This window comes from Spermophilus citellus (genome assembly GCF_964194105.1).
Source record: "Spermophilus citellus genome assembly, chromosome: 3".
Taxonomy (NCBI): domain Eukaryota; kingdom Metazoa; phylum Chordata; class Mammalia; order Rodentia; family Sciuridae; genus Spermophilus; species Spermophilus citellus.
Window position 1 is genome coordinate 1,859,370 of NC_138184.1, and position 24,140 is coordinate 1,883,509.

Consider the following 24,140-nt stretch of genomic DNA (forward strand, 5'->3'; position numbering starts at 1 on the left):
CCATTTTCTTTTGAACTCTCTTTCACCAGCTTTCAGTTGTGAATCCCCGTCCGAGACTTTCCAAATCCTAAATCCGACTGCAACGTGACCTTTCTGTAAGGTTCTCTCTTGTGCAGTATTGATGACCTCCCACTTTGTGACCTAATCCAGCCGGGTGCTCCCACAGCTGCTCCAGGCCTCCTAAAGGCACTAGCCGAATGAATCAGGCCACAGAGCCACCATCTAACTTCAGTGGTCACTTACTTAGGATGTGACTATCTCAGAGCCCTCCAAACTCACCCCAAAATGCATGGGTCAATTTCATCCATCCTACCCCCCAAATTAAAAAAAAAAAATCACTGCATAGTTCTAGGAGGCGCTGAGCATTGTCACAGATTCCTGCAAGTGATTCCCCACGACCTCCCGCTGCACCCTAAATGACTCGCGCCCTTGTAACCTTTTGTGTGCCTTCCTCAGATGAGGCTCAGCGGCTATGTCCTGGCCCTCAGAGGCACCTGAAACCCGTGCTGTCGGCACCACACTCCAGAGCCTCCCACCACATCGCCCTGAGAGCCCACTGCCCTTGCGCTTGGGGGCAGCTGGTCACTTGCTCTGCGGTGAGTCTTGCGTCAAGCACGTGGGTCCCACGCCCGAGTTGCCCGGTCTTCTGAGGGTGCGTGGGGAAGGCCGTTCTGCGTACAGTACCTCCGACATTCCCTTGTCGTGATGTGGAGGAGAATCGTGCTGGCTGACTCTTTGGGGGTAAAACATAGTGTAGGAAACGGCACGAGGGTGGCACATTAGCTGGAACCTTCTGGAGTAAGGATCATGTCGGGGTGACCATCTGGGGGCGGGAGGGGCTCCCGAGTCCTGCCTGGACGGTGCCTCACCACCGGGCCTTGCTCTGGATGAGGACGATATCCAGAATTGTAGGGGATCGTTTCCTCGCGGTTCTTCATATCACCCGTGGTGTCCCTGCTCCGTACGTCCCTGCCCACAGTGTGGCCGCCCCAGTCTGTTGTGTGTGCCACTCGAGGTCACGTCCTGCACAGTCGGAGGCTCTTGCTCGGGAAGTTCCTTCCCTTCTCCTGCTCCCTACGGCTCTCATGAGTCCGTGCCGTTTTCCAGAGGACTCTCCTGCCAGGCGCCACCTGGGGGTTCAGGGACTCCAAAGACGTTTTACGTGGGTTTCATCTGCATCGGGATATTCTGATGAAGCTGGATTTTTGAGAAGAAATGGACTCACTGCTTCCGACAGGTGGGGTCTGCTCGGCCGAGGCCTCTCAGCTGATGAGTGTCACGGCTCCCAGAGGTGGCCGTGCCCCCAGGTGGCGTCGGACCCCAGCCATTCCTTCTCCCTGGGTTCTTGTCTCGTGGATTCCAAACGGAAATCGAGTCAGCCTCCTGATGAACGCAGCTCCAGTGAGTGATTTGTGTCATCTCATCTGTGTGTGTGACAAGTGCCCTTCTGTGTGTAAATTTTAAAGGCCACCTGCCCAAGAAATGCACAACTAAGACGACAGGCCTTGGAGGACTTGGAGTCAGTCATCCCGGGCCACTGGGGAGATCCCGGGGGACGAGTGGCAGGGCAGGGCTCTGTGGCGTGGTGGACGACTCGCCTCCTGGCGGGGGCGGGTATCCGTGAACCCTTGCCCGTGTTGGCTGCCCTCGCAGCAGGCGGCCCCTTTAAGGGAGGGAAAGTCTCCTGGCTGACCAGCGCAGGCCAGGGCCAAGTGGTCATCAGCTGCTCTGGCGTCAAGGGACGCTGTGCTCACGATGACCTGGATGTTAGCTGACCGCCTCAGTGGTAGGAGGGCTCTGCTCACCTCCCGACGGCTCCGTGATGGAGTGGGCAGGACGGCGCCGCGTGTGCGCAGAACAGGGCATGCGATCCCATCAGGAGGACGGGTGCGTGGCGCCGGCAGGAAGCCCCCGGCTGCTGTGACAGACAGAGGGACGGGCTCCCATGCCGGGGTCTGAGGGAGGCCGGGAGGACGTGGGGGGGGGGGCCGCTGCTTGTCACAGTGCCCGTGAGGGGCAGCTGCAGCGGGCGCGTCTGGAGGCTCCGTGGGCCCGGGATCCCAGCAGAGTGCCCGGCCCTCGGGGCTGGGTGGGGACAGCTGGCAGCTCTGGCAGGGCTCCAGCCCGAGGTCCAGCATGTCGGCCGTCAGCCCTAGGAGGCCGCTAAGCCCAGCGTGAGAGAGGGCGGTGCTTGGGTGCCTGGTAAAGAGCCCGGCGTCAGGTGGTGGGAAAGGAGCCCTGAGCCTGGGTGACTGTGAGTCGCCCCGAGCCCCGGGAGGCGAGGAGCCTGGGGAGCCTGGTGTCGGGTTCCCTCAGCAGACGGGCTCTGGACTGGCAAGGAACCTGCGCACTTAAGGGACGACCACGGTCAGAGGACCCTGTGAAGTCTGTCCTGGGGACAAGCCTGCAGCGGTGTCCCCTTGATCACCTATGTCCACAGGCATCTCAGAGCACAGAGCCTTCTTATCTGCCTGCAGGCTGACGTGACCCTGGAGCCGGGACCGAGGCACAGCTGCGTGACCTGGGTTTCCGCTCAGGAGGCTGAAGCCGAGTGCCCCCTGCACTCTGCCTGCTGACGGCTGGCTGGCCTCAGAGCCGGCCATTGTCCTGGGGTCCCACAGCTGTGCGTGGTCAAGGACTCCAGACGTTGAGCCAGGTCCAGAGGAGGCAGCTGGCCACTGTGTCCCCATGTGCTGGAAAGTCCGCGCGATTGGGCCGACCTGGTTACGGGTGGGGGACCTTCCCCCGACCCCTCCCTTGACCCCGAGTCTGGCCCAGGGCCCCGGGTGGCGCCCATCTCAGGACCATCTTCACTTCAGAAGGGAGACCCTGGGGGCCCCAGAGCCTGGGCAGCCTCCCCTGGACACGCTGCGTGGGAAGTGTCCAGTCAAGGAAATGGCCCATCAGGAGCTGGGGTGCTCTTGGGACACCCTGCAGGGGCTGGGGCGTGTCTGGGGCGTGGCCGTCCAATGGGGCACTGGGGTCAGCATCCCAGTCCAGTCAGGCCTCTGGGCGGGTCTCAGTGGCCTCCAGCCCCAGATGTCGTGCGCCGCCTTGCACTGCCCAGGAGCCCCAGAGCGCGTGAGCCTGCAGCTGCAGGATGGTGAGTGTGGGTGGGCGCTGCCCAGTGCTGGCCTTGGGAGGGTCCCGTCCTCTCCTTCTGGAGAGCCCAGCAGGGTGGGCATGGGGTGCCCCGGGACCCTGAGCAGCCTCTGCCCCTGCTCGGCCCGGAACGCTGCGGGAAGTTCTTCCCCCAGGTTTTAGTTTCTGGGGGACACGCTGACCTCGAGTGGATGGGGTCACGGAGAGGCCAGAGATGACCCTCCCCTGTCGCCCGGAGTCCCACAGACAGCCCAAGGGGGAGAGCCAGACCCCAACTTGCCAAGCAAAATGCAGAGACCAGGCCGGGACGCGAGCCAGTGTCCCTGGGAGGGTGGCTGGGGACATTTGGGAACAGGTGGTCAGGGCGGATGCCCCACGTGGTCGGATGGCCCGACGTGACCCTTGAGTCCAGCGAGTGGGAGACCGGCTGGGCCCTGCCCTCCTGCCTCGGTCTCCTTCACCACGTGGTCTGGTTGCTCGACTCTCTAATGAGGGGAGGTGGGAGGTGGAGGGTCTCTAGAGAAAGGAAGGGGGGCCTCGCCGAAACCCGGCTGGTGGGCGTTCCACTGGGCGGTCTGGGCCGGGTTTTCCCTGCTCCCCTCTGGAGTGCGGTCAGCTCACATCTGTCGCTGTCCTCCTCCTGCCAGGGAGGGCTTGGTGTGTAAATGGTGAATGACCAAGATCCACCAAGGATCTGTCCGCCCCTTTCATAGGGGCGTTTGTGACAGGGGTGGCCAAGGCTCATCTCCTGTTTGGCCTTTAGAGGTTAAGGATCATTCTTATGCTATGAAATTAGGGCCACCTAGAAACGTGGACATATGATGGTTTCTATGGAAACAATTGCGTAGCACCTTCTGAAAGGACCGGCCTGTGTTCTCTTCTTGAACTGTAAAGTGCGTCCAGGTTTATTCCGTCCTCTGTACATAAACAAGGGGCTTGAGTGATCTGGGTTCTTTAAACTCCGGATTTTGCTTCATTAAAATATCCACATGCACCAACAAAGACACATGAGCAGCCCGTCCAGAAATATAGACCTCCACGGAGTCCAGCAGAGGGTGACCCGCCTGGGGAGCAGGGTCTCCAAGCTAAGGCCGTCCTCAGCCTCCCAGGGGCGGGCGTGAAGGTGGCTGTCCCTGGGCGCCCCTCCTCCCGCGGGAATCCCTGCCTGCTCACACCTCTGCGGGGTAGTAGTGACCGTGTCTTATGCCTTCTTGTGCCTTATCCTCATCTCCGTCCCCACCTGCTGCACGGCGGAGGCGCCTTCCTTCCTCATCCTCTTCTGTGGCCTCTAACTCCGCTGAAGTAGGTGAGGTCTGCCCTCTCACACGGCACCCACCCTCGGTCCCCTGGGAACGTGGCTGGCTGGACTTCAGATCCACCTGATCCACGCGCACCGCACCCCTGCTCCCCTCAGACCCTCCACCTCCTACGACCGGGCTACAGCCATGTGCAAACCTGCTCCCGAGCCCCGAGACCAGGGTGATGGAGGTCACAGGGGCACACTGGGCTGGATCAGGTCATTGCTCGGCTCAGAACTCTGCCTGACCTCCATGTCACTCAGTGCCACAGCCAGCACCTCTGCCGCAGCAGACAAGCCCCCTCCCTCCTGTCACCTCCCCTCCCGCCCCCTGACGCCAGCCCCCGGCTGGGCCTAAGTGTCTACTGCTCACCCCTCCACAGAGCCCAGGCTCGGGCTCCTCACGCCACCTGAATAATTCTTTCCTTTTCCTGTTCATTTATTTTGCTTTTGTTCTATATTTTGTAAATTAAAGTAGGCATCTTTCTGGAATCTTGTGCTCTTCCTGATCTAGAGGGATCTATTTTGAAATTTAATCACAAAATGGGATGCTTGGGGTGCAGTAAAGAATTAACCCAGGGCCGGGGCTGGGGCTCAGTGCAGAGCGCTTGCCCAGCATGTGTGGGGCACTGGATTTGAGCCTCAGCACCGCATACAAATAAATTTTAAAAAATTAAGGTATTGTGTCCATCCATATACAACTAAAAAATGATTTAAAAAACATTTGTTGATTGACCTTTATTCATTTATTTTATTTATTTATATAAAGGGTGCTGAGACTCGAACCCAGTGCCTCGTGCATGCCAGGCAAGTGTGCTACTGCCGAGCCATAACCCAGCCCTAAAAAAAATGTTTTTTTTTTTTTTAAATTAATCTTACCCAAAGAGGTCTGAGCTTTGCCGCTGGCTCCGGGAGGGCGGCAGAAATGACAGACCCTAATACGCAGGGCAAGGAGAAACCGGGTGTAATTGCAAAAGCGCCCCGTGGTCCCACCCAGAGCCTGCCAGAGCGAACCTCAAGTGTTCACACACCCAGGTATTTAAAAAGAGCACAAACAGCTGATCCGTGAAAAGCCTGCTTTTCCACGATAGGCATGTGAGAAGCCTCCCATGGGCTCACCGACGCCACCGAGACGCCCCGCCCCCGGGTTGTGTGTGGACAGCTTTGTGTCACCGTGACCAAAATAGTTGACCAGAACAAGCTAGAGGACAAGTTTATTCTGGGCCACAGTTTCAGGCTCAGTCCTGAGAGCCGGCGCCTTTCTCTGGGCTTGGCTGAGGCAGAGCCCACTGTGGAGGGAGTGCAGGAGGGGCGCCCAGCTCTGCCGCTGGGGACAGAGGATCCAGGGACAGGATCTCGTCCCAGGTCACGCCCCCAGCGACCTCTTCCTCCAGCCATGCCCACCTGCCCCTAGTGACCACTCAGAACTGCATTCGAATCCCCATGAATCAGCCACTCCTGCGGTCACAGCTCTCATGAGCTAACAATGTCACCTCTGAAACTTCCTGCATCATCATCTAACTCATGAGCCTCCGAGGGGACATTAAAGATCTAAGCGTGACAACCTAGGTAATGTCACCTCCACATGGAAGCCACCTCTGACCCCTTCTTCCGGGAAGTCTCACTGCCTTCCTCCCCTTCTGAGTCCTGGTCCCTCAGGACAGAGTCCTCCTGGGAGGAACCCCCTCGTGGAGGGTCAGTAGAGCTGGGCAGGCAGTGGCCGTGGGGGTCTGGTCCTCAGGTCCTCCTGCTGCCCGGCTCTGCCTTCCAACAGGGTCTCTGTGCAGACAGAGGGAGCGAGGCGGGAGGAGCGAGTCACTGTGCTAAGTAACACACAGACAGCAAAGTCGGCATCTCTCGGGGCTGGGGATGTGGCCCAGTGGCCGACCCTGGCCTTGCACACCTGAGGCCCTGGCTTTGATCCTCAGCACCACACAGAAATAAATAAATAGAATAAAGACACGGTGGGCTGGGAGGTGGCTCAGTGGTAGTGCACTCCCCTGGCATGCACCGGCCGCTGGGTTCGAGTCTCAGCACCACATACAAATAAAATAAAGATGCTGTGTCCACAAAGACTGAAAAATAAATATTAAAAAATTCTCTCTCTCTCTCTTTAAAAAAAAGACATTGTGTCCATCTATAACTAAAAAAAAAAATTTGAAAAAATTAGCATTTCTCTCAGCTGGGCAGGTGGTGCGCGCCTGTAATCCCAGGAGGCTGAGGCAGGAGGGTCGTGAGTTCAAAGCCAGCCTCGGCAACTTAAGGAGACCCTAAGCAACTCAGTGAGACCCGGTCTCTAAATGAAATATAAAAATGTGCTGGGGATGTGGCCCAGTGGTCAGCACCCTGGGTCCAATCGCTGGTACCAAAATAAACAAAATTAGCATTTTCCTCAAGAATGTCCTCATGCCACAGGTGTGCTGGGCACTTGTAATGACTGCCTGGGCAGCTGACCTGGTGCCAGTGGGTTTCCACATACCCTTAGAAGCCTGTGGTCGATTGGGTGCAGCAGGAGAAACCCCTGGCCTCACCCGAGCCTCACCCGAGCCTCACCCCTGGCTTCACCCCTGGCCTTACCCCTGTCCTTACCCCTGGCCTCACCCGAGCCTCACCCCTGGCTTCACCTGAGCCTTACCCCTGGCCTTACCCAAGCCTCACCCCTGGCCTTACCCCTGGCCTCACCCCTGGCCTCACCCCTGGCCTCACCCCTGGCCTTACCTGAGCCTCACCCCTGGCCTCACCCCTGGCCTTACCTGAGCCTCACCCCTGGCCTTACCTGAGCCTCACCCCTGGCCTCACCCCTGGCCTTACCTGAGCCTCACCCCTGGCCTTACCCGAGCCTCACCCCTGGCCTCACCCCTGGCCTTACCCCTGGCCTTACCCCTGGCCTTACCCCTGGCCTCACCCGAGCCTCACCCCTGGCTTCACCTGAGCCTTACCCCTGGCCTCACCCCTGGCCTCACCCCTGGCCTTACCCCTGTCCTTACCCCTGGCCTCACCCGAGCCTCACCCCTGGCTTCACCTGAGCCTTACCCCTGGCCTCACCCCTGGCCTTACCCAAGCCTCACCCCTGGCCTTACCCCTGGCCTCACCCCTGGCCTCACCCCTGGCCTCACCCCTGGCCTCACCCCTGGCCTTACCTGAGCCTCACCCCTGGCCTTACCTGAGCCTCACCCCTGGCCTCACCCCTGGTCTTACCCGAGCCTCACCCCTGGACTCACCCCTGGCCTTACCCCTGGCCTCACCCCTGGCCTTACCCCTGGCCTTACCCCTGGTCTCACCCCTGGCCTCACCCCTGGCCTTACCTGAGCCTCACCCCTGGCCTTACCTGAGCCTCACCCCTGGCCTTACCCGAGCCTCAACCCTGGCCTCACCCCTGGCCTTACCCGAGCCTCACCCCTGGCCTCACCCCTGGCCTCACCCCTGGCCTTACCTGAGCCTCACCCCTGTCCTTACCCCTGTCCTCACCCCTGGCCTCACCCCTGGCCTTACCTGAGCCTCACCCCTGGCCTTACCTGAGCCTCACCCCTGGCCTTACCCGAGCCTCACCCCTGGCCTCACCCCTGGCCTCACCCCTGGCCTCACCCCTGGCCTCACCCCTGGCCTTACCTGAGCCTCACCCCTGTCCTCACCCCTGGCCTCACCCCTGGCCTCACCCCTGTCCTCACCCCTGGCCTCACCCCTGTCCTCACCCCTGGCCTCACCCCTGGCCTCACCCCTGGCCTCACCCCTGGCCTTACCAGAGCCTCACCCCTGGCCTCACCCCTGGCCTCACCCCTGGCCTTACCCGAGCCTCACCCCTGTCCTCACCCCTGGCCTCACCCCTGGCCTCACCCCAAGCCTTACCCCTGTCCTCACCCCTGGCCTCACCCCTGGCCTCACCCCTGGCCTTACCCCTGGCCTCACCCCTGGCCTTACCCGAGCCTCACCCCTGGCCTCACCCCTGTCCTCACCCCTGGCCTCACCCCTGTCCTCACCCTTGGGCTCACCCCTGGCCTCACCCCAGGCCTCACCCCTGGCCTCACCCCTGGCCTCACCCCAAGCCTTACCCCTGTCCTCACCCCTGGCCTCACCCCTGGCCTTACCCCTGTCCTCACCCCTGTCCTCACCTCTGTCCTCACCCCTGGCCTCACCCCTGTCCTCACCCCTGTCCTCACCCCTGGCCTCACCCCTGGCCTCACCCCTGGCCTCACCCCTGGCCTCACCCCTGGCCTTACCTGAGCCTCACCCCGGGCCTCACCCCTGGCCTCACCCCTGGCCTTACCTGAGCCTCACCCCTGGCCTTACCCCTGTCCTCACCCCTGGCCTCACCCCTGGCCTTACCTGAGTCTCACCCCTGGCCTTACCTGAGCCTCACCCCTGGCCTTACCTGAGCCTCACCCCTGGCCTCACCCCTGGCCTCACGCCTGGCCTCACCCCTGGCCTTACCTGAGCCTCACCCCTGGCCTCACCCCTGGCCTCACCCCTGTCCTCACCCCTGGCCTCACCCCTGGCCTCACCCCTGGCCTTACCTGAGCCTCACCCCTGTCCTCACCCCTGTCCTCACCCCTGGCCTCACCCCTGTCCTCACCCCTGGCCTCACCCCTGTCCTCACCCCTGGCCTCACCCCTGGCCTCACCCCTGGCCTCACCCCTGGCCTTACCCGAGCCTCACCCCTGGCCTTACCCCTGGCCTCACCCCTGGCCTCACCCCTGGCCTCACCCCTGGCCTTACCCGAGCCTCACCCCTGTCCTCACCCCTGGCCTCACCCCTGGCCTCACCCCAAGCCTTACCCCTGTCCTCACCCCTGGCCTCACCCCTGGCCTCACCCCTGGCCTTACCCCTGGCTTCACCCCTGGCCTTACCCGAGCCTCACCCCTGGCCTCACCCCTGTCCTCACCCCTGGCCTCACCCCTGGCCTCACCCCAGGCCTCACCCCTGGCCTCACCCCTGGCCTCACCCCAGGCCTTACCCCTGTCCTCACCCCTGGCCTCACCCCTGGCCTTACCCCTGTCCTCACCCCTGTCCTCACCCCTGGCCTCACCCCTGGCCTCACCCCTGGCCTCACCCCTGGCCTCACCTCTGTCCTCACCCCTGGCCTCACCCCTGGCCTCACCCCTGGCCTTACCTGAGCCTCACCTCTGTCCTCACCCCTGGCCTCACCCCTGGCCTCACCCCTGGCCTTACCTGAGCCTCACCCCGGGCCTCACCCCTGGCCTCACCCCTGGCCTTACCTGAGCCTCACCCCTGGCCTCACCCCTGGCCTCACCCCTGGCCTCACCCCTGGCCTTACCTGAGCCTCACCCCTGGCCTTACCCGAGCCTCACCCCTGGTCTCACCCCTGGCCTCACCCCTGGCCTCACCCCTGGCCTTACCCCTGGCCTCACCCCTGTCCTCACCCCTGTCCTCACCCCTGTCCTCACCCCTGGCCTCACCCCTGTCCTTACCCCTGGCCTCACCCCTGTCCTTACCCCTGTCCTCACCCCTGGCCTCACCCCTGGCCTTACCCCTGGCCTCACCCCTGGCCTTACCTGAGCCTCACCCCTGGCCTCACCCCTGGCCTTACCCCTGGCCTCACCCCAAGCCTCACCCCTGGCCTCACCCCTGGCCTCACCCCTGTCCTCACCCCAAGCCTTACCCCTGTCCTCACCCCTGGCCTTACCCCTGTCCTCACCCCTGGCCTCACCCCTGGCCTCACCCCTGGCCTTACCTGAGCCTCACCCCTGGCCTCACCCCTGGCCTCACCCCTGGCCTCACCCCTGTCCTCACCCCTGTCCTCACCTCTGTCCTCACCCCTGGCCTCACCCCTGGCCTCACCCCTGGCCTTACCTGAGCCTCACCCCGGGCCTCACCCCTGGCCTCACCCCTGGCCTTACCTGAGCCTCACCCCTGGCCTCACCCCTGTCCTCACCCCTGTCCTCACCTCTGTCCTCACCCCTGGCCTCACCCCTGGCCTCACCCCTGGCCTCACCCCTGGCCTCACCCCTGGCCTTACCTGAGCCTCACCCCTGGCCTCACCCCTGGCCTCACCCCTGGCCTCACCCATGGCCTCACCCTAGCCTCACCCTGAGCCTTCTCGGGTTTTACCCCCTGGCACCAGGTGTGGCGGGTGGGGCACTGGCAGGACAGGTCACTCTTGCCACAGGGGTCGATGGTCTTCAGTTGAAGATGTGTGTTTCACTTTTATGAAGCTCTTCTCCCTGCCCCAGTGCATCCTGGGCTCTGCCAGACGCTGCCCCAAGGTCCTGTGAGGACGAGGGGCCTGCCCGCCCTCGCTGAAAAGTTTAGGGACAAGGAGGTGTCATTGAAATGAAGTGGTGGCAGATGTGACCAGGAGTATTTCTGGGATTTGACCCTTTATGCATCTTGTGATAGAGGAACCCGGGGGTGGACCCGCGGGGGTGGACCCGCGGGCAGCAGACACTGGACAGGAGACGACCCGTTACAGGCCTGGAAACGCGCGTGCATGGTGGGTGGTGGCTGTTCAGCAGGAGGCCCACGTCCCCTCTGCAGAGGGCCTGTGACCTGTGACACGCCAATCGGGTCACGCACATTTTCATATTGAACGTTTTAGTGGTAAAAGAAAGAATGGAAGGGCCACAGCACGCAGAGACGCAGAGAGACGCGCTTGGTGTGTGTGACGCGCTCAGAACTGTGGCAGGGACACGCAGGGACACGGTAAGCTGCAGGGAAGAGGAAGTCCTGCCACTCCAACGCGAGGGGCTTGCAGGAGGATGGCCCGGGGGGGTCGTCAGTCAGGAAGGACAGCCGGACTGCCGGCTGGAAGGCATACAGGATGGGGGTCCTGGGACGGGTGCGCGGGGAGCGTGGGCAAGGGGCGTGGACCTCCGCTTGGGGTGGATATTCCCCAGCCGTGGTGACTGTGTGAGGGACACCGCGGACTCGGGACACCCCAGCTGTAGGCTCGGGCCTTGTACCACCAGCTGTGGTAGAGTGTCACACCCAACTGCCACCTTAATATGTGCCACATTTATTTCTAAAAAAAGAAGAGCCAGCCTGTGCGTGGGGAGAGCAGGGCAGACCTTAGGCCTGAGCTCTGGAGGCTCAGGCAGGAGGACCGCAAGCTGAGGTCATGTGCAAACCTAGAGAGACCCTGCCTCAAAACTCAAAGATTGACGCTTTCATTTTGGTAAAGCCCCCTGGGTGCCACCCTCAGGCCTGGGATAGCTGACTCCAGCTGGGAGGGCCGCTCAGTGGTGGGACTGTCCTCCCCTGTGGGGCGCGTCTGGTCCCCAGTATGGCCTTCGAGGGAGGAGGGGGAAAGGCATCGCGGCCCAGGAAGTGAGTCCGCCGAGGGCCGTCGGTCGACGTGGGGAGCCATGGTCGGTGGGAGCCTCCTGTGAGCCGAGTCGGTCCCCCGTGCAGAGCCCCTCGGGTGCACATCGATGGTCTGTCCTAGGATCCAGTGGCCTTTGAGGACGTGGTCGTGGACTTCTCCCCCGAGGAGTGGGCCCTGCTGGACGGTGCTCAGAGGGACCTCTACAGGGACGTGATGCTGGAGATCTGCAGGCACCTGGCCTCCGTGGGTGAGGGCGGCTTCTTTTTCACCCGCCACCTACCTAAGCCCCTTCCAAAGTGTGGAAAGTAGATGGGGAGGACCCTGGGTAAGGAGGCCGCCTCGGCTGCCATCGGGGACGGCGCAGAGGTCACACCGACTCGTGACTGGCTTTCGGGCCGTTTGTGTGGGTTCCCACTCACAGGCCCCGGGGGAGGCTGCTGTGGTTGCGTGGTCCTCGGCTCGTGGGCAGGAGCGTGTTGGAGGACAGGGTCTAGGGTCAGGAGAGCTCGGTCCTCGCAGGAGCACGCTGGCCTCAGGGACAGGCTGGCGCCCACCGAGTGGTTTCCTGGGAGAGCAGACCTGGCCCTCGGCTCTCCCCACCGCTTCCCGTCCCCTCCTTTGCCACGGTTGACATGGCGGGGAGGGCCTCACCCAAAGCTGGCCAGATGGAGCCACCTAACGTGGCCGCCCAGCCTCCAGCCTCCAGAACCACGAGCCCAGACAGACCTCTTTAAGAATGTCCGAGTCTCAGGTGTCCTGTCGGAGCAACAGAAGGCTGACTGAGGCCACAGGGAGGTCTCAGCCGTGGTCCTTGTGGTGATTCTGTGCACGTTAGGGGCCTGTGTTCTGGTCCCCTGGGCCCGTCACAGTGGAATAAGGAGACGGCGAGCTCCTGCCTGGGCCCGGCCTCAGCGCCGCCCTCCTGTCTGTCCCTGGCTGGGTTTCAGATGACGGCAGCCAGCGCAGTGGGCGCGCCCGGCCAGGAGCCTGTGGGGAAACCTTGTCCAACAAGCAGAAGATCGCCAGGTTCCAAAGAAACGACACCTGGGCTTCCCTCTTGGGAGAGACTTGGGGACAGCACAGCATCGAAAAGAGGGACAACAAACAGGGGAGACATTTGAGGTGAGTGTCACTTAGTGGGAGTCTCAGTGTGTAAGGAGGAAAGTTGGAACACACAGGGGCGGGGCGGGGGCTGGGGCAGAGGCCCGCCTTGCCTGTGCGAGGCCCTGGGTTCCATCCTCAGCACCACGTAAAAATAAAAAAATAAAGGATTGTGTTCATCTACAACTGAAAAATTAAAAAAAAAAAAGAACTAAAAAAAAAAACCAAAAAGAGTATAAAGCCAGGCCTGGGTACAGTGGTGACCGCCTGAAATCCCAGCGACTCAGGACCCTGATGCAGGAGGATGGCAATTTCCAGGTCGAACTCAGCGGGGGCCCTAATCAACCCAAAAATGGTGGGTGGGCTGGGAGGTGGTTTAGTGATTAAGCACCCCTGGGTTCAACGTCAGGAAGAGGGGAGGGAAAGAAGGGGGGAGGGAGGAGGGCAGATCAAGCTGGATCCAAATTTATTCAAAGAGAAGTTTCCAGAAATTCTCTTAATATGATTGGAACATTGAGTATTGGAAAGATGATGCGGTTGGAAGCAATCCTCACGGATCCCCAGACATTACTATTTCCGTAGTCATGGTCTCTGGCTGAACCCTCTTCCTGAGCCTTGGTTCAGGGCAGAGCACCTACACTTACAAAGAGGTGGATGCGATCCCATGTGTAACTAGGAGAGACCACAGGACCCGGCGCGGCTCAGGGGTAGGCACTGGCCTAGCCTGTGGAAGGAACCGGGTTCCATCCTCAGCACCACATCAACAATTAAAAGTAAAAAACATATAAAAATTTTAAAAATAAATCACTAATAGTCGTTAACACGCTCCCTGTTTTTAACAGAATTCATATGCTGAAGCGACTTTGTGCACGGGGTAAAGGGAACGAGGGTGGCGGCTCCTCCTGCCAGACGCCCAGGAAACCCCCCCGGGCAGCCAGACGCTACGAGTGCAGCGAGTGCAGGAAGGTCTTCACCCACTCGTCCTCCCTCCAGAGGCACCGGAGAATCCACACGGGGCAGAAGCTGCACAAGTGTGACGAGTGTGGCAAGGCCTTCAGCCGCCCCTCGTACCTCAGGACGCACGTGAAAACCCACAGTGGGGAGAAGCCCTATGCGTGCAGATTCTGCGGGAAGACATTTCTCCGTTCCTATTCTCTCACTGAGCACATACGGACTCACACCGGGGAGAAGCCCTTTGAGTGTGAGCAGTGTGGGAAGCCCTTCAGCTGCCCCAAGTCCTTCCGCGTCCACGTGATGATGCACACCGGAGGGAAACCTTACGAGTGCCAGCAGTGTGGGAAAGCCTACAGCTGCCCCAAGTCCTTCCGCGTCCACATGATCATGCACACCGGGGAGAAACCCTATGAGTGTCAGCAGTGTGGGAAAGCCTACTGCTGGCTCACGTCCTTTCAAAGACACGTGAGAATTCACAATGGAGAAAAACCCTATAAATGTGACAAGTGTGGGAAAGCCTTTGGTTGGCCTTCATCCCTGCACAAACACGTCAGAATGCACACTAAAAAGAAATCAGTCAGTGCCGGCAGGATGGGAGCCCCTTCAGGGGGCTCCTGTCCTTCCACGAGTGTGATCATGCAGAACGGAAAGCGACTCTACAGATGTGACAAGTGTGGGAAAGCTCTGGGCTGGGCCTCTTCCTTGCGTAAACACCTGAGAAAGCACGCTGCCAAGAGCGCTGTGAGCGGGAGCGGTGCAGAAAAGCCTCCCAGGGGCCCTCAGCCTTCCGAAAACGCAGCACAGTTGGAAGAGAAGTCCTATAAATGTGAAAAATGTGGGAAAGATTTCAGTTGTGCCAAATCCTTCCAAGGTCATATGAGAAGTCACCATGGAAAGAAACCCTATAAGTGTAAGTAGCATGTAAAACAAAAAAAAAAACCTATGCAAATTAAGTCATCTATAAAGGTCCAGAAAATTTACCCCAGGAGAGAAATCTTATTGATAAATAGGGCCTCGCCTTGGCCAATACCTCATTCTAAAAGTGAAACCCTATCAAATGAGTTTCCAGTTTTCCTGCAAATAAACACTGGGGTGAGACTTCTCTAAGTGCTCTTTCATTTATAGAACATAAAATTTCAATAGAGTAGTTTTTCCTATAAATTCAGTTGCTTTTTCTCATTTCGAAGTGTGCTGCACCCATGGGGAATTTGCAGTGTGTTTTTGACATTGTAAGTGTGACTTTCCTAGTCGTTGGTGGTTCTGTAAACATGGGTCATCAGGCCAACGAAAGGTGGGTTTGTTAGCATCTTACTGTCCCTGTGTTCCACGCGGAACATCACAGACCCATGTTTTCTTCCTTTTTATTTCATTGAGAAAACTAACAATTTTGATGTTAATACTTTTTTACTTACATAAGGTATGTATTATCAGAAAAAAACACCTTTGGCCAGAGGACTACGGTTCTATCTGTAGAGCTTTGCAGCCACTTATCAGTTGGTTGACTCGTCGGCAGAGACTTGTAGCAGGCAGAGATCCTGAGAGCGGGTCGGAGTGAAGTGTTGTTCTCACAGGATGCCCTTGGCTCTTTGTCCTGCTGGGGACTGGACCATGGGTCTGAATCAGGAAGAGGAGCCTGAGAGGAGCAGCAATCTGGAGACAGAGGTGGCTAGCGTCACGGTCACATGGTAAGGCCAGGACTACATCTCCCAGGATGCCCTGTCTGGAATTCTGTTAGCCCAATTTGCAGGAGCTTTGGAAGAGGCCGTTATTCAGTCGGTCAGGTCACCACCACGGGGCAATACGTGCGCAGGGACCCCAGGGTCTGGCTTATTTTCCTGAGTTTAGCCCCATCAATCAAAAGCATCTTTAAAATGCATATCAGCTGCTTGTCTTCCATTCTGTTAGAGGTCGCGGCTGCCACAGGTCCCCACGGAAGGCTTTCCCTTCATGGATGCACCTCCAGGTGAGACATCCAGATGGGTGTCCCTACAAGGTCTATGCAGCCTACCAGGTTCTTTTTGTCCCAGTTTGTGAAGTATGTAGTCTAATTTGTATGATGGACGCCTCATTCTCTTGAAACTTCTCACACCTCTGTGTCCCTGATTCTACTGTGACAGGGTCAATAACAGCCGTAAAAACACCTGGACTGTTTCCTACTGCAGTGTCGAGAGGCTGCCCTGACCAGGTTCATCCATGAGATGTCCCTGGGGACAGACGGGGGGCTGAGTACCATCCCTCAATACGTGTCCCGTTACTGTTTATGTGTAACTGAAACAAAAATAGTTTCTGAGAAATATCCTGTTATATTTTCAAATAAGTTGTGCGTAGACGTCTGTGAATTTATGATGTTACATCCTCATAAACCCATGTGCTGAAAATATTGTAAGTGCACTTGACCCACCCAGCTACCCGACGCCACAGCCTGGCCTAGAGCACCCTAAACGTGCCCAGAACACCTACATTGGCCTACGTTGGGCAGAATCCTCGGGCACAGAGGCTGGTGGACAGAAGTGTCTGGCGATTTATTGAGTTCCTCTATCCAAAAAGTTCCAGCAATAGGGCACACTCAGGCACCTCACGGTCACGTGGCTGATGAGCCGTGGCTGGCCTGACCACCACCACGAGAGAGGCTTGGGCTTCAGACATGGGCCGGAAAAGATGGAGATTGAAAACCTGAAGACTGGTCTCAACTGAATTCACATCACCTGCCTCGTGACAAGTAGCCACACAGTGCACCACGTGAGTCAGGGTCCCCACTGTGTGATGTAGGAAGAACTTCTGAGAAGCAGGAATGAGTTTGTACTAACAAGTGCCATCATTTTCCACGGACTGAAAGGATATATTAAAGTATTAAAACCATAAATTGCCGGATCACTTTGTAACTCTGAATTTACCTCTGCATTCAAGTTTAGTAAATTTTAGTAAATTTATTGTTACAATTTTACCAAATTTGTCCTTATTCATTCATAATAGTAACTTTAAAAAGTCTTATTAATTTAGTGTGGTACTAAGTAAAGCTAGTAAAAGATATAAAATAATCCTAATAAAGCAAGTGTAAGCTTTATGTGCTCTATCAAGACAGAAGGAAGTAAAATAGAAACCACAGCAGAATGAAGGATACGGGCCGCAGTGAATGAGACTACCGTCATTAATTCATTTATATTTATGCTGCAAAATACGTCTACAGCACTGTTTCCAGACTGGCCAAGGGTGTTAGTAAACAGTGGGAGCTGCCTTCATTGAGTTGATAGTAATTATCTTTTATGAGAATGAAGATATAAGCATGTTCAGCCTCATTTTTACAAACATTAGAAACCTTAAGGCTTTCAGACTATGGACCAGCCTGGTATCCACCTAGGGAGGGGTGGGTAGAGAAGCGATGGTGTATACACAGTGGACTTTTATTGAGCCATAAAGAAAATGAAATCATGTCATTTGCAGGAAAATGGATGGAACTTGAGAACAGCAGGTTAAGGAATCAGACTCGGAAGGTGGTCCTGTGCTTCCTGTCCTGTGGGTGCAGGGAGGAAAAAGGGGAAGAAAGATAAGGGAGGATCTCACCAAAACTGAAGGGAGACCACTGGCGTAGAGGGACCAGGGGGAAAGAGGAAAGGAAGACCCGGGGAAGGGTTCTGGGCAGACTGTACGTCACATTCTGCGCCTGTACAAACATGTGCCACAGTCCCCACCGTGGTGTGACCGTGAACCAATAAAACAGGAAGAATGTCTTGAGGATGTCCTCTCTGTTGTGAGACTGAACATTCTTGTCAAGCAGACGGATTCGGACCACTGTGTGCTGATGAGTCACCTTTTGGAAGAATTTTAAATTTCACTGTATATTTGCCTTGTCATTCTGCTGCTCCTGCACTTCACCTGCGGGAGCCCACTAGCACGTGACCGCGTTGTCTCCTCTTGTGATGGGTGTGGCATGTCACTCTGTGATCTGGCTGCCTAGAGCGACTGAGTCTTCGTGCCTGGGTGTGCCTTCCCACACCCCCATGGGTAGACCTACGCCCACCTGTTCCTATGCCCTGCTTGGCATAGAATGTTCCATGGAAACGCTCTTTGTGTGTCCCCTTCTCTTGCTCTGCCCTTGGGTATGGCCTTCCTAGATGTCAGTCAACCTGCAGACAGTGGACATCATGAAACCAGACTCAGCCCCCTGAAGCCTGACCCCTTGCTTCATTTGAATAGCTTCTCCTCAATAAAAGAGGTCAGCCACGCAAGGGGGGGCTCTCTCTCTCTCTCTCTCTCTCTCTCTCCCTCTTTCTGTGGACCCCCAAAGAAAAAGGTCTCTCTGTCTCTTGGTGGTTACTGCGTACAGCCCAGTCCCCTGGACTGACCCTGAGTGTCTTAGTCGTGTGCAACCTGGCCACCATCCAAGAAGACTCACCAGGAGGAACCGAGTGCCCACGGTTGGAGAGGAGTGTGGTCGGCTACGCAGCTCCTGCCCACAAGTCCTTCTCTGAGTGGAGTCCCGTCCACCCACATCCACTAGCAGCAAGAGCTGTAGGTGGTGAGCCGGCAGCTCCCAGGGAGTAACTGGCATGAGCCACACACGGGGAGGGTAGTGAGGACTGGACCCAGGGGCACTTTGCCACTGAGACACATCCCCAGCCCTTTTTCTATTTGATTCTGAGAGAGGGTCTCATTAGGTTGCTGAGGCCAGCTTTGAACTTCACTCCTCCTGCCTCAGCCTCCCAAACCCCTGGGATGACAGGCCTGCACCACCACAAGGGGCTGAAGTGTAATTCGGGGCGGGGGGAGGATACTGGGGATTGAACTCAGTAGTCACACCAGAAGACCCTCACAGTGTCCCACGAACCCTCCTGGTGGCTCTTGACACCAGGCGTGGCCCTGGAAACTCCAAGACTCCTGGTTTTAAACCATCAGATGCTGTCACACTCTCTCCCACACTGATTGTTAGGTGTGCCATCAACTGAGCACCCACAGTGTGAGTGTTCGTAAGAGCTGCATAGACTTCAGCTCCGACATGCCTATGACGCTGAAGAGTCAATGTTACTGAACCAGCTTGCCTTCGAGGGAATGCAGGGATAGTGACACCATCCACTCAGAAGGTCTGGGGTCAGTGACTCTACAAAGCCTGCACTCACAGCACCACCTTCCTTCACACACACCACACACCTCTGCTGTCCACAGCACTGTGACGCCCCCGGTGGGGTGCTGGCTAAATCTGCCCAACACTGTGGAGAGGCAGAGGAGCGTCCTCTTCCAGCCTAGCCTCCTCTCCACTCAAGACTAGCTCCGGCACACCGCCCCCTGGCTCCCCCGACTCCTGTTTTCAGGTTACAATCACACAAGTCTAGTGAACACAGACATGAGGGCGACCACCCTGAAGAACACAAGAGTTCTGCACTGCGTGGATCTAACATTCAGTTGGAAAGCAATAAATACGCAAATCAAACATAGGCACCATGGAAACTGAGAGGCGGGGGGACACAGGAGGACATACCCCTATGTAGTACATGACTGCAAGCCGATTCCCAGTTGCGGGGCCACCTGAAGGAGAATGTTAAAATGACCATTTGAGGAAATACTCCACATCGGTACCTGGATTGTTCTTTGCTTTTACAACATGTAGAGACATAGAACAATGCACACAAGTGTGCAAAACCACATACAATTATATAACTAAATACGCATTATTTTTGATATATGAATTTGATTTTAATTTTTTTAAAGAGAGAGTGAGAGAGGAGAGAGAGAGAGAGAGAGAGAGAGTGAGTTTTTAATATTTATTTTTTAGTTCTCGGCGGACACAACATCTTTGTTGGTATGTGGTGCTGAGGATCGAACCCGGGCCGCACGCATGCCACATCCCCAGCTCTTGATTTTAATTTTAAAAAATATTTATTTACTTATTTTTTAGGTATAGATGGACACACACAATGCCTTTATTTTTATGTGGTGCTGAGGACCAAACCCGGGTCCCCGCCCTGTGCGAGGTGAGCGCTCCACCACTGAGCCACAATCCCAGCCCGGATATATGAATTCTATATATGACTATGTGTAACATGAATCATATGCTCTGTGTGTGTATACATATATATCACATAGTTTAAAATATTATCTGCAGAGTGCAGGAACCCCACACCCGGTTCATTTCAAGGGGGGGTGCCAGGGTGAAAGCCTGTTCTGCATCAAGGCTGGCCTTTCCTTCATGATGGACTTTTAATATTTCTATGAACTGTACGTATATCACGTATTCTTGCACAGATGTTGTTTCACATAGAAAAGTCTAAAATATTTTCATATGACTTGCCTGTAATCTTCAGGGTTGTTGAACACTATTTTATAATATTCAACAAAAATACATTTTACAAACATCCCACTCAGCACGAGGGACAGGTGGTAATGGGGAAGAAGGGGGAGAACACTTAACCAAGGGAGGGCTGAAACATTCAATTTTTTTTTAAACCTGAAATTCACCCCTTTGGACATATTTTTATCTTCAAACTCTATAGTTTTTTCTATTTACTGAAAAACTGAGGGTCCAATAAGGGAACAAATCTTTTCAGACCCAAACCCAGGGAACAGGCTGAACTGACGGAGGTCGAGGCCGGCCACGCCCCCCACGGACACGCACTACTGCCCACTCCCTCTGCACCTGTAGGTCGCAGGGAGCTGACCTCCAAGTCTCTGGGCGGGGGAATGGGGGTCGACATCCCGTGTCCACGGGCATTCCCCCAGCAGGGCGCCCGGGTCACCCCGCCGCGCAGTCTGGGGTGCTCAGCAGGCGGGTCGCCCGGAGCGGTGGAGTGGGGCCGGCCACCTGGGCAGCCGGGAGGTCGGGCTGGACCGAGGACCGTGCGGGGCAGCAGCGGATGGAGGCCTGGGTCTCAGCGTCTACCCCGCCGCTCCGTGTCCAGGTGGGCACTACCGCGGCTCTACGGGCAGCGAGGCGGCGGGAACGGCCGACGGTGCGGCGGGAGTCGAGGGACCCGTTCGGCCGCGCTGGCAGGGGCCCTGAACACCTGCGTCCGCGCCCGGCGCAGGAGGAGCTGCTCCGGGGACCGAGCCGCCCCGGGTCCCTGCCCCAGCTCGGGCGCCGCCGCCACTCACCGTCCCCCGCGTCCTGGGCCCCGCAGCCAGTGCCGGTCACCGCAGGTCACCGCGGACCCGCACCTGCGGCCTCAGGGCCGCTCAGCCGCGCCCCCGCCCCTAATTGGGCCGCGCTGCCGACGTCTCACCTCCGATTGGACAGATTCCCCAGGACCCCGCCTCGGGCGCCCTGGATTGGTCAGAATTCCCCTCAGCACTCCGGCTGGTTCTCTGGGCACGCCCCTCTCGTTCCGGATTGGACAGTTCCTCAGCCTTCTGAGCGACTGGAGGCGGGGCCCGCCCGCGAGGTCCTCCTGCGAGCTTCTTCGCCGGCCCCAGGAGGGCACGGCCTCGGCCCGCAGCGCGGCGTCCGCTCAGCGTGCTCCTTTTTGGAGGGGGGCCCAGGTCCGACCTAGGGAGCCAGGGCCGAGACCCGGAACTGTTTACTCAGCGCGACGGGGTCCGACCACACCGAAAGCCTCCCGGGAGGCGGGAGCCCGGCGATATGGTCCAATCAGAACTGGGGGTCCGCCAATCCTAGAGCCCGGCCTGAGGCCCGCGGTCCAATCAGAGTCAGGGGACGGAGAGCGCGGACCCGGCGTCCCCGGGAGGGTTCCCCGCTGCGCGGCAGCGTCGCGTGGCTGCGGAGGAGCTCAGGATGGTGAGTGCCGGCGGCCGGAGCCTGGGCCGGCGACACCGGGAGGGCGGAGCCGGAGGACCGGCGCCCGCCTCGCGGCCCGCGGGGGCGGGGGACGTTGGGGCTGGTCGGCGCGGGGCCTCCGGCGGGCTGGGATGCCCTGGACACCGTGCCCTGGGCTGGGTCTGGGGCCTCAGATCTCAGCCGGCGTGGACCCGCGTCTCCGGGGTCTCGCAGTTGCCGAGGACGCGGAGCCTCGGTCCGGCTGCCCCTGGCGCCGCCGGGTGATGCTGGGCGGTCCGAGACCGCAGCCGCGGAAAGGCCTCCCAGGGCCCCCACCGCGGTGGCGGCGGAGGCCCCCCCACGGTGAAGCAGGTGGAGAGGTTGTGGTCCCCAAAACAGTACTCGGGGGCGGGGCGGGGCGGGGCTCAGTGGCCGAGCGCTGGCCTCGCACGTGGGAGAAGTAAAGGTCCCGTGTCCACCTACAGCTAAAAAACTGCTGAAAAAACAAAAAACAACCACACAGTACTCTTCCCTCGAGGTGCAGCGTTCACAGCTGTCCCTGTGGCATTTCCTCCGGTGGCTGTGTCCTGTGAAATGCGACCTCAGTGCCGGCGCATTTACAAACAGAAGAGCAGTGAGCCGGGCAGTTTCCAGTTACTGAACGACACAGAAAGTGCCTTAGCATTTCCTTCGCGACCTGAACCTGGGAAATGGTAGTGCTGCTGTCCTGTTCGGACCCTGGGGCGGGGCCTCTTGTCACCCAGGTTGTCCGTGGTGATGTGAAACAGGAGTAGGGTGTGGGGCAGCGGGGTGAGGCTGCGTCCAGCTGAGCCCCCGGTGCATGAGGTGAGTTGGGATGGCCTCCAGCCTGGGGCAGCCGCAGCAGGAGCAGTTTCTCCTCACAGGAGCCACCGAGCTTTGGAGGAGGCTCCTGGGGCATGTAAGTTTGCAAGTGGTTTGTTTCGAGGTTGTTCCTAAACACTGGGTTTGAACGTTAAGTTCAAAAAACTAACCCTGCCCTCACCACGCAGACACACTGGCCTCTTTCACAGATTTGCGGAGGCTCTGGGTCATCCTGTTAACTCTCTGATTCTAGAGCTTATGGGCTTGTGGGTTCACGTTTATTTCTCGATGATGTCGTAGACAGTACTACTGTAGTCATTCTGAGGTAAGACCCCAGAGAGGCCCCAACCATAATCATAACAGTTCTCCCTGCCAGCAGGATTGTTAGAGAATGTCTCATTGTGGTTTGAAGCGTCCCTTTCTTGCAAGGTTCCTCTTTTTTTTTTTTTTAGAGAATTTTTTAATATTTATTTTTTAGTTTTCGGCAGACACAACATCTTTGTTGGTATGTGGTGCTGAGGATCGAACCCGGGCCGCACGCATACCAGGCGAGCGCGCTACCGCTTGAGCCACATCCCCAGCCCCAGGTTCCTCTTTTAACAGCTACCTTTGCAGTCAGGCTGGTTGCTGAGCAAAATTTACTATTTCTGTTTTTCTTGGTAAAAACTCCCTTGTGTCCCTCCTAAGAATATGGAGCAAGAAGGAGGCTGAGGCAGGAGAATCACAAGTTTAAAGCCAGCCTCAGCAAAAGCCAGGTGCTAAGCAACTCAGTGAGACCCTGTGTCTAAATTAAAAAAAAAAAAAATAGGGCTGGGGATGTGGCTCAGTGGTGGAGTACCCCTGAGTTCAATCCCCAGTCCCAAAATAATGATTTATGTAGGGCTGGGATTGTGGCTCAGCGGTAGAGCGCTCACCTGGCACGCGAGACCCGGGTTCGATTCTCAGCACTACATTAAAAAAAAAAAAAGGCATTGTGATGTGTCCATCTACAAAAAAAAAAAAGAAAGATTCTTTCTCTCTTTAAAAAACAAAATAACTTGTGTAACCACTCACTGAGTATAAATGTCAAAAGAATTTTGCAGTTTTCCTCTCTGTACCACTAGAGCTTCAGTAAACCTGCTTCCTGCAAATTCTCTGGGTGTCTGGCTTCATCTTTCCTACATCAATCTTTGTTTTGGTCTCCATGTGCAAAATGCATCTTCAGTTTCTAAATTTTGGAGGAAAAAATATGGGGTTGTAAATTGGATAAGTTTAATATCCTAGAAATTTGCTAACAGTGTAGGAGGTGACCCCCACCATCACGTTTTTATTTCTTCCATTTGATCACCAACACTTGGGATTCGCACTCATTTTTGTCCATGTAGTGAATAAAGCAGGATCTCCTGGTGGTCACTGGCGGGTGCAGCAGGTCTCCTGTGCCTGCTGAGGGGTGTTTCGGGTTGCCCTTGAGTCTGGGCACTTCCATCCACGGCAGCAGTCCTCAGTGTGTCGGGTGACCGGCCCGGGTGTGCTCACTCCCAGGGCCTCTGCTCGCCTGGTGTCTCCTGGCTTCCTATGGGTTGGCGGGTGCAGTGAGGATCTTCTTCAGTTGGAGGTTTTCCTTCTGTCCCTCGACTCCACGCCGATGGCGGGGCTCTTCATGGGGGCGAAGCTGGGTGGTCTCCTCTCTGCGGCTTGCACTCTGGGTGTACCCATGTGCCTAACACCCTGTGCTCAGAGGCCATGAGGACACGGGGCTGCAAGGTCCCAGGGCCTTGTTTGTCATTCAAGGAGATGGTGAAGACATTGCTGATCCCAGATGACCACGGCCCTGGCCCTGTGTGTCACAGCCATGTGTGTCCACCATGTCCACTGTCAGCTGG

The 24,140-nt window shown here is 57.5% G+C and overlaps 2 protein-coding genes and 1 long non-coding RNA gene across 3 annotated transcripts in view; all 3 read left to right on the forward strand.

Moving 5' to 3' along the window:
* The window catches only part of TLE6 (TLE family member 6, subcortical maternal complex member), a 102,913-nt gene that overhangs the window by 22,796 nt on the left and 55,977 nt on the right, over positions 1 to 24,140 (forward strand). The gene's annotated exons all lie outside the window — the stretch shown is intronic.
* LOC308645082 (zinc finger protein 556-like) lies at positions 1,928 to 16,677 on the forward strand. Its single transcript, XM_081287025.1, has 4 exons — positions 1,928 to 3,103; positions 12,626 to 12,800; positions 13,622 to 14,643; positions 15,151 to 16,677. Exons 1-4 carry the CDS (start codon positions 2,689 to 2,691, stop codon positions 15,204 to 15,206), a joined length of 1,668 nt encoding a protein of 555 aa, XP_081143151.1. The 5' UTR covers positions 1,928 to 2,688; the 3' UTR covers positions 15,207 to 16,677.
* On the forward strand, positions 3,110 to 5,259 carry LOC308645083. Its single transcript, XR_014021150.1, has 3 exons — positions 3,110 to 3,713; positions 3,754 to 3,995; positions 4,409 to 5,259. It is a non-coding gene; the product is annotated as an uncharacterized lncRNA (long non-coding RNA).